The 9582-nt window shown below is 36.3% G+C and overlaps 1 protein-coding gene across 2 annotated transcripts in view; it reads right to left on the bottom strand.

Moving 5' to 3' along the window:
- Positions 1–2491: 2491 nt before the first annotated feature.
- The window catches only part of gucy1a2 (guanylate cyclase 1, soluble, alpha 2), a 45726-nt gene continuing 38635 nt past the window's right edge, over positions 2492–9582 (bottom strand). The window contains exons 8-10 of one of the 2 annotated variants that reach the window (XM_008425516.3): positions 9171–9325; positions 7779–8021; positions 2492–7652 (exon numbers count right to left, since the gene is read on the bottom strand). In XM_008425516.3, coding sequence (XP_008423738.1) covers positions 7802–8021; positions 9171–9325 — 375 coding nt within the window. In that variant the 3' untranslated portion in view covers positions 2492–7652; positions 7779–7801. Of the gene's footprint in view, positions 8022–9170; positions 9326–9582 lie in introns of both variants that reach the window. The other variant, XM_008425515.3, reaches the window with a different exon arrangement.

Raw genomic sequence — 9582 nt, 5'->3', positions numbered from 1 at the left:
TGAATCACTGAAGAACAAGAAGACAGAAGACAAAGCTCAATAATTGTATCATATATCTTCCTTCTACATTTATCATCTATGGATAAATATCAATCAGAAGAAATTTACGGGACTCTCAGTTCTCTTAAGCAATTAGGGGAAGCTGAGTATATTTTTTATTGGATTAGCTCTTTGCTAATGAGCCGCACATAGACTTTTCTCCTCATATCAGTAACAACAGATTTGCAGAAGCCCATTCTGTTCAAAAGCTTCACCAAGAACAACTATGGCTTCATTGTGTGACAAAGACAAGCAGTTGTTCAACTATTTTTTCATTTGGGAGCTATACTTCTTCTGTTATTAAAGCATCCAAATATTCTCCGTGACTGAAATAATCCTTGTTTGATAAATTGGTGTAATAGATCCTAACTTCAGCAAAACTAGAATCAATTAACCACTGATTAAAATCAGACAATTTCCAATAGATCAGTTCTGATCAGTGTTTGGGAACTGAGATAATATAAATTTTTTTTAAATTTTTGTTAACTTCACAAAAAACTGAAAAATTAAGACTTTTTGTTAAATATGTAACCCCAATAATAGTAGCATGTTTGTTTACCACATCTGAGTGTTCAGTATCATTAAATTAAGATTTAACATTTTCAAGACCTGAAGCATATAATGTTTTTTTTTTCTTCTTTTTGCAATTTTTAGATGGTTGTCATATTTTTTTTAGCACAATTCTATGTTCTTAATTTTTTGTTACCTATCTACAGGAAATGACCCTGTGTAGACTTAACTAATTAGGAAGCAGCTCTAAGTCTCAAAAGGTAAAGATGCACAGCATGGGAGAGAGAATCCCTCCCTGAACATCAGAGGCTGGCCTGAAGGAAGAAATCTCGCGAGCACAACGAGTAACAACAGGAGCAGCACCAAAGGCCCCGTCTCTTACAGTGAACCTCAGAGAGCAGAGTCTAGGACTCGAGTAGAGCAGAAGTGCCAGGCAAAGTGAAAGCGTGAAGATTCACACAAAGGGTAAAAAAAAAAACCCCATAAAAAAATAAATAAATAAGAGCAAGGTACTATACAATTTGCACAACATTACAAAACAGGAGAATATTACTGCACAGTTATTAAAAGGAGATCTCATACAGCAGCTTCCCTGCACATATCCTCATGTGTTAAGAGTCCATCCCCTATGAACCCACTGCTGAAATGCTAACACCACTGGCATCCCATAACTCAGGAGAGCTTCATTTGGCTTGTAAGACGAGTCCAGTATGTAAAATTTAAGGAAAGTCCCCTCTGACGCTCCTGTCGCTTGTGTTTGTGTCTGATTTCCATCAGCAGGTTTGCCTGTTTGATGTTAATCCCAAGTGTTGTCCAGTGACAATGATACATGTGAAATATGCAAAAACATGAGACTGTTGGTGTAATGGCTTGTTTGTCTGGATGCACAGAGGGCGTGAGAGGGTAAAGAGACAACAGGAGGACGAGAGGAGGACATGCCGGGGGGATGAAGCAACGCAGAGAAGGGTTTGAATAAATTAAAGACTGAGCTGCATTAGAAAAAAGCACTTCAGTGTGAGGACTAAATCGGTACACAAAAAAAAGTAATAAAACATTGATTTGATTAGGTTGCAATAGACCTAAAGACAAACACGGTTTGGAAATATTCTTAGACATATTTTTGTAATCCTTAAACATATTTTAGTGAACCTGCAGTCTGACAGCGAAGTGCTCTGTTAGGAACGTATGGACCAATCAGATCTCTGATGCACGATGGTACTTGACTATTAAGGGCTCCATATATGAGAAGGAGAATCTTAACCCTATATCTCTTGATGTAGTCTTTCAAAGAAGCATTAAGACTTTTATCAGAACTTTTTTTGACTTTAAGACTTTGTATGCAAATTCAATATGTTCAATAACTGCTGAGTGTCTCAAAAATGTGGTGGCAAATACATTGAAAATAAGAGTCCAAGGCTTTTTTTTGTAATTGTAAAGATACTCGGTGTTTTCTTTTTTTTTATTTACAGTATGTAAGACAGAAGATGTGCCCTAAACGTCAGTCAGAAACCAACAGCTGTCATCAAGCACCCTAAAACACAGCAGACACCTGATCCCAGCAGCAGGGTCAAACACAGTTTATGTCCAGATGTGACTTGGAAAAAAAAACAACACTGAATATGGAGATTTGTGATTAAGTGTTCCTTTTCCAGAAAATGAAAACTTATCAGAGGGAGCAGGGCTGAATTTTATTTCCCCTCTCTGTATGAATGTGAACATTTCAGAAAGGTGTGAGTCATGTTTATTTCTGCTGTAAGAACCAAGCAACCATTGATCAAACTGATATCGGTTTCTAATCAGCTCAGACTTGTTGCAGAGTGAGTCACCGGGAATAGAGTTAATTATGGCAAATAGATGTATTTTATAACATTCAGACATAAACAGAAAAGAAAACGCTAACTTACTTTAAATGAAAATGATGCATATTAAGTAGACAAAAAAAGAAGAAAAAAAACCATTTTATCAGTACATCAGTAAAGAAACCAGCCTGAAATATAACAGAGCGAAAATGAAAATACAGAGAATATTTTATTCATCATAATCATAGGAAAAGACATCATTGAGGGTGCAGAATGCTTATGTGTGATTTGGGACAGTCAGTTTAATAGTAGATGGCTCAAATACTGACATAAATGATCTACCTAAACAAGTAAAACAACTGAAACAGGTTTCTGGATTTTTTGTGAACTAATTTTAATAAGGCTCAAGCAGAATTGTAAGTTATTTGGCTTTATAAAATAATGGCGTAAAATAAAATCCTTATTGATTTGCCTTTTTTGTTACTGGACACTGAGGCCCTCCTACATTTGACTGTAATGATTTGTGTGAAAATGTACTGCAGTGTAATAATCCATGACTCTGCAGAGAAACAGCACCTGCAAAACCTCTTTGTCAGAACAGCTAGAGTCACAAGATTTCCTAAATGTCTGATATTATACAAGAAACTGGAGAATTGGACACAAGTTGTGTGGGTGTGACGCTGGCGTAATCCGCTTTATTTAGCCCAGGAACAAGAGTTTAAGCTCTGAAGCTCAGTGAAAACAACACCTTTAGTACATACAAGCTACAAGAGTTGTTGTATCTGTTATATAATACTGCATGTGTGCAATACTAATCTGTAATAGCAACTTATAGTATGTTAACATATGTACATAGGACTGTTTATAACACTTCACCCAGTTTTATTTATCTGAAAACTGATTTGTCTCCCTGCATACATATTATTATTGCTTCAGGTGGGTGCTGCAGGTGCTGCATCTCTGTCGTTACCTTGAACGTGCATTGTTGTTCAAGAGCAGCTTTATGCTTTGCCACTATCAAACAGAAGCATGTTGATCACGTTTCACTTTCTTTCAGTTTGACTAACGTCTTCACACAAAACAATCTACCAGCTCTGATGCTGAGCAGCAGCTTGTCTAAGAAAAATTAAATGCACACTAGACACAATAACTTGCTGCTTAAGATTAGATTTTCTCACTGAACAACGGCACTATAGTTTTGAGCTAATTTTCTTCTTGCAAATATTGGCATTACTAATGTCTAGATTTTTTTTTTGTTTGGATCTGTGCTCACTTATTCCTCCAGCATGTCAGTTTCTTAAGTGTAACTTCATGATACAAAACAATTTAAAAATAGATATGTGAAGATTTTTACAGAAAGTTTGGATAACACAATTGGTATGAAAAACATTTTTAAATACTGTAGCATTTCTTTATAAGCAAGATGTATTTTCTGCTTCGTATAGTTCAAAGACTTCTCATGTAGACAAATATGAACTTAAACCATTAGTTCTTTATCATTTGGCACGTACAGGAATGATAGATGATATGTCTTAGAGTTACTGTGGATAGAAAAAAATTAATAAAAAATATATATTTTTTAGATATTTTTAAAATACTAGAGTTATTTCCATTTACTAAATTACTAGAATGATAGGAGAGAGAGAGATTCCTCAAACTTAAGTTAACATATCTTTCCATAGTAAAAGGTCAAAAGGTTTTGGGTCTCCTTTCATAAGCTTCTCTGATTAATTTGTCCCAATTTTCCTGACAGAACCGGCGTAACAGAGACAGATTTGTAGGACAAGTAGCTTGGACACTAATGCACCACAAATGTTTTATGGGACTAAGATCAGGAGTTTGTGACGTTCCTCAGCCCACTTAGTAATTAATTTGGTTGTGTGAGTAGAGTCATAGTCTTTTCGGAAGATCCATTTGCTCCAAAGCAAATGGGTCACTGAATATGAAATCCATGACTTCTCTAAAGTCACTGATTTTATATTTACACATCATGATGTCATCTATTTTGTGAAACAACATGATGCTGCCATCGATATACTTCACAGAGTGAACTATGTTTTTCAGGCTTGTGAGTTTAGATGTCCTTATGGTGGAAATCTGAAAAGTCCACTTGAGAAGGAACCGGCCCAGGGTCCGTTATTCTCTTCCCCATATCCCGACTAATTTCTTTCAATTTTGCGCATTATGTTGCACGAGGAAGCAGTGTTTTTGAGTTGCAGCCATAAATACATCGACAGGTGGCCTTCATTTAACTCAAATGTTATTGAATAATCTGTCAGAATCTTACAAAGCCATGCCCTTATCATCAATGACTTCCAAGTCGTTTAATTTGGAAACAACTTTTAGTTTCTGCTAACTTTCATAAAAATTGTATTTACTTCTCTCTCCCACTATTCTCGTATTTATTAAATAGTAGTAATTTTAGTAACAGTACCTGATGCAATACAGGAAAAGTTTAGTCTGATTTTATGCCAGACAGTGAAGAAAGAAATATTGTATATTTTTATACAGTATATGGAAATATACGTTTTCAGCTGTAAATGTAATCCATGGAAAGTCTTTAGTTTTAAAGCTAACAATTCCCCCATTTCACCATGTTTTCCAAAAAATGGCTGCATGATCACATTTACTCACAACAATGTCCCTTCAAAGTCCAAATCCTCCTTACGCAAAGCTGCGTTAATGTGTTGATCCCTGGATAACATCTGCATTTTCAAACTCATCTGATGAAAAAGAATTAGAATACAATAAGCCGACCGCTGCGGATAAACCACTGATGAGATGCTATGACCCTAAACTGAAAAGTAAATCTCACACTAGAAAATGTGAACAAGTCTATATTTTTTAAATCTTTCACTTGCTCTATTCTCTGTTTAGTTGTATTAATAGTATGTTTTTTAACCATCTCTCTAATAAATCTGTATTTATCTATTTATTAAGTTATATATGTATCACTGACAATGACATAATTCACCGCTTGGGTATCTTAAAAGCAGACGGTTTTGTTATTCATTATTCCTTCTCTTCCAATAAAAAATATTGCATTTTTTAAGCTGGTGTCACTTTTCTTTACATTACTTGTAAAAAAGGAACATATTAACATTGGTGGTATTATTTTTTTTTGCATCCAACATACAGTAAGTGATTTTTCATATAGCATGTGTTTCAGACTCCTACAATTAGCCAAAGATCTTTCATAATGACACACAGAAACCACACTGTTACTTAGAAATCATGTCTAACCTGTGCTGGTGGCATCTTTGAAACAAACTGGCACATTTAGTTTGTTATTTTAAGTCCTGCTACATAATTTTGCAAGTTATTTTTCTTTCAAAGCATGTATGAAGAATTATGGTTATAGAAATCACTTTCAGAGAAAAAGAAACCTCAACGTTTATTTTAAACTACAAAGTAAGTAAGCACACAGGAATGTCTTATTTAAACCTATGTAACCACTGTCATTTCTGAACTTGTTATGCGTAAGTAGTGTATTAAAAACAGCTGTGATGGGAATGTTTGAGTACGTCTTATTGAAATGAAAAATCTTTCCTCTTCAACCAACTTTTCAATTTGTCACATCTGGGCTGAATTTCACAGGTCGTGAAAAATAGCAATTAAGTAAATGTTAATTTAGAATACAACACAAATCTGCAAAGTCTCCAGTAAAATATTCCAAAGCCAAACTATCCAAAAACCAATATTTCCACTTTATGTTGGCCAATTTTTAATAATTACGTTTGGGTCTCTGTAGGACAGCCCGAGTTATTCACTCAGCAAGTTGAACTCAGTTTGCCAGCAAACAAGTCGACTTGAATTTTATTTACAGTTATTCCCCAAATGTATTCATAGCTCTGCAGATTTAAGTGCAAAGTAATCTTTGAATTTTACCAACAACTTCTTTTCCTGACTCACAGTAGTGTCAAAAGTCAACCCTGCTATTATCCAGAGTTGAATCTGATACAAAAAGTTAAAAAAATCACTGGAGGGAGCTAAAGACTAGAAAGATGGCAAGGTGACCTTTCAACTTGAAAGACTTGGAGGTAATGAAAATTAAAAATCTAAATCTGTGAGAGGCATGAATCATTTTGGGCTTCTGTATCTTGGTTAAATTTTCACAGGGTAAAACAAATGCAGGATTTTTTTCATTAGTTTTTATAAGCAATGCAGTTATTAAAAAAAGTACATCTGTAAATTGGCTGTATGTTCAGTAAAACCTTTGATTGGACGTTCTTTCATATCTGGACTGAGGAACTGTGAACCGTGTCCGATTTCTCCTGTCAGCTCTACAAACTAAAACACACAACAATCTGTTATTCCTGCAGACATAAAAAGGAACATGCCTGCACACAAATACCTGTTTGTATTGATGTCACCTAAGCAAGATGCAGGCCGATCTGGGCAGGTCCCTCCTAAAAGCAAAGCTTTTTGGACGATGCTACATGTAGGTAAAAATGCTGATTAGTTGAATGCAAGTAAACACAAGCTGGTAAATGCTGACAACAAGTGATCTTATTAAAAAGAGGCTAAAGCATGAAATACACTAAAACAAAGAATCACAGGTAAAAAAAAGGGAGAAAAAAATCAAAGAGTCGCTGCTGTGAGACATCTACATTTCTGTGTTATTAGCATTCTGTTTATCTCCATTATTACAACATTGTCTGCTATAGTTTGCTGAGGATCCAAAACAATCAAGGCTATAAGTTTGGATTAGTATGACTCTAGTTCGCATTCGTCTTCCAGCGTTTACCTTTTCAAAGCAAGTCCTCTTGTTTTCTTGACAAATCCCAGCCAGCTGGCCGCATGTCAACAGTTTGGAGGAGCAGCTCTTACGTTTGGTAAAGCATAACATGACTTACAGACAGATGAACACGAAGGAAACGGAGAGCTGTATCGTTTTCCATTACAGGTCTTTGTCGCACATGATGGACAGCGAGTCATACAAAATTCACTCTTCAGCACCCACCTTGTAAATGAAAAGGGGTTTTGTTCCATTTGCAAATGGCGAATGAGGGCAACAGTGGTCATGAGTGTGATCGCTGTGAGTTTTAACTCAGTTCTGCTAAATGCGGACGAGGGTCTGGGTGTTGTCTGAATGCGAACCGCTGCAGAGAGCCAGACACCAGGCCTGCAGCCGAGGCATCCAGCTAGAACAGAGAATTTGTCCAAAGGTTTTTCCACAATTTGATTATGTCAGTCCACCTCTTGGAGGATAGATAAAGGACTAGTGCAGCTGCTGTCCCTCAAGTCATTTGAAGAATATCTCCACTGCTCAGGGAAGAGACGCGGACAGTTGTTCTCTTTCATCTATGATGAAAGCATATTTCATCAATCAGGTGTAAATTCCACTTTTTACAATAGTGCATTTGCATAACCACAGATCTGTGTGACTGGTTTCCTGTATGTTTCTGTGATTCAGATCCAGTCACTTACATTTTAAACATCTGTGTGTGATTCTACAAACTGGTTTCTCTTAGAAACATTGTCCCGATGCTGTAGGAGACCTTCCTCATAGAGGCCGGAGGAGCCGAGCGAGAGCTGGTAAGCGAGGCGTGGCTGTGCGAAGTCCCTGCCTCCAAGAAGTAACACGTCCCTGGGATCTCTTTGGGAAAATTCTCTGGGAGCTCCAGCCGAGAACGGGGGATGAACGAAAAGGAGCGGTCATCTTTCAACAACCTGTTGATAAAAGAGCAGAATCAGCAGTTATAAGTAGTGTAAAACAGACTATAATAACATTCATTAGCTGTTTATAATCATGATAATTACAGTAAATATGATAATTTCTAACCTTGAATTTCAGAGCATCTCTTAAGTTAAGAAAAATAAATCTCAAATTAGGAATTATTTTTTCTAATGGCCAGTGCCACCATTATTTGAAAGCCTAGCAAATACCTCTCAAATACATAAAACTAAACTTTTTCTCAAAGTCACTCCTCAAATTGTATTAATCATTTAATTTTCCTTTGTGTTACCTACTCCCTCAGAGTAACCCAGGCTGGTCCTCAGTGAGCCTAGGCTCCTGACGAAGAGAGAAAGATGAAGAGCATCCCTTTTTACACTGCCTGCTTACTGTGAACCAGACAACCAGGCAGTGAGCAACTTGTGTTTCCGATGGGAGAGGTGTGAATAAATAATTTGTTAGTCCTTATTGTTCTTGTTTATTACTTTTTATTTTAACTAAATGTTTGTAAAGACACATTACTTTGATTACTAATAGATTTGCATATGGATGTGATAATTAGTTCATGGCTATTTTCCAATCAAATGAACACCACATCCTCACTGATTGCACAATAAATTGGAGCAAAGAGAAATTAAAGAAATATCCTGGTATTTTAATTGATTAAGTCCTATCAACAACCTTTAGAATGAACTGAAAAATGGTTGCAAAAGAGAGAAATTGTGCAGAGGAACGGTCAGAGATCCCACTCTATGTATGATCCATTGGTATGAACGTGTTATAGTAGAAGATTAGTTGGTAGAAAAAAAAATGTGCGGTACAAAGTATTAAGAGTAGGATATCATAAGGTGTGGCATCAGTGTATTTAAAAAAAAGGTATTTATTTCTTAACTTTTGAAATTATTCCGTACTGAATAAATGTAATCATGGTAAAGTTAGTTAGCTTTATGTTGTTCAAATAATGAGATAATAATACTGGGGTGTTTTTGACTCATCCCTACCAAGTGCTTAAAAATGGCAAGCACCTTGTAACAGATGTGATCAAAAATGTTTCTTTATAATTTACCTTTAAATCTCCATGAACTACAAACAAAGGACTTACTTTGGTTTATTAAAAACATGCATTTGTATAAGCTGGTACTTACTGGTAGGTTGTCGGACTAACATTGATGCACCTTGGATGGCTTCCTGATTCAAACTTGCTGGCTAGAGTGACGTTGTTCCCAAACAGGCAATATCGCGGCATTTTAACCCCAACCACGCCTGCCAGGACCGAACCTGTGTGGATGCCTATTCTTAACTAAGAGAGGGAAGGAGAAAGACAGAAGGGAAGAGCGATTAGACCCATGACAGGTCATGACACTTCTGTTGAAGTTCTTTCTAACAGCTAGAACAGAATATTGTCCTTGGGTTGAGATAAGAAGGCCAATCTTACAGGAGATCTCATGTTCAGCTCGGAGAAATGAAATTAGACAGATATCGAAAATAGAAACTGAGCCTCAGTGTGTCATGTCTGCAGCAGAGAATATGGGCAAACTCATTTAATTTGCGCCTGAA

Source organism: Poecilia reticulata, chromosome 13 (genome assembly GCF_904066995.2).
Source record: "Poecilia reticulata chromosome 13, P_reticulata-male-v2, whole genome shotgun sequence".
Lineage (NCBI taxonomy): Eukaryota > Metazoa > Chordata > Actinopteri > Cyprinodontiformes > Poeciliidae > Poecilia > Poecilia reticulata.
Note: the sequence above shows the minus strand (reverse complement) of the source record. Positions and strands in the feature narration are given on the sequence as shown.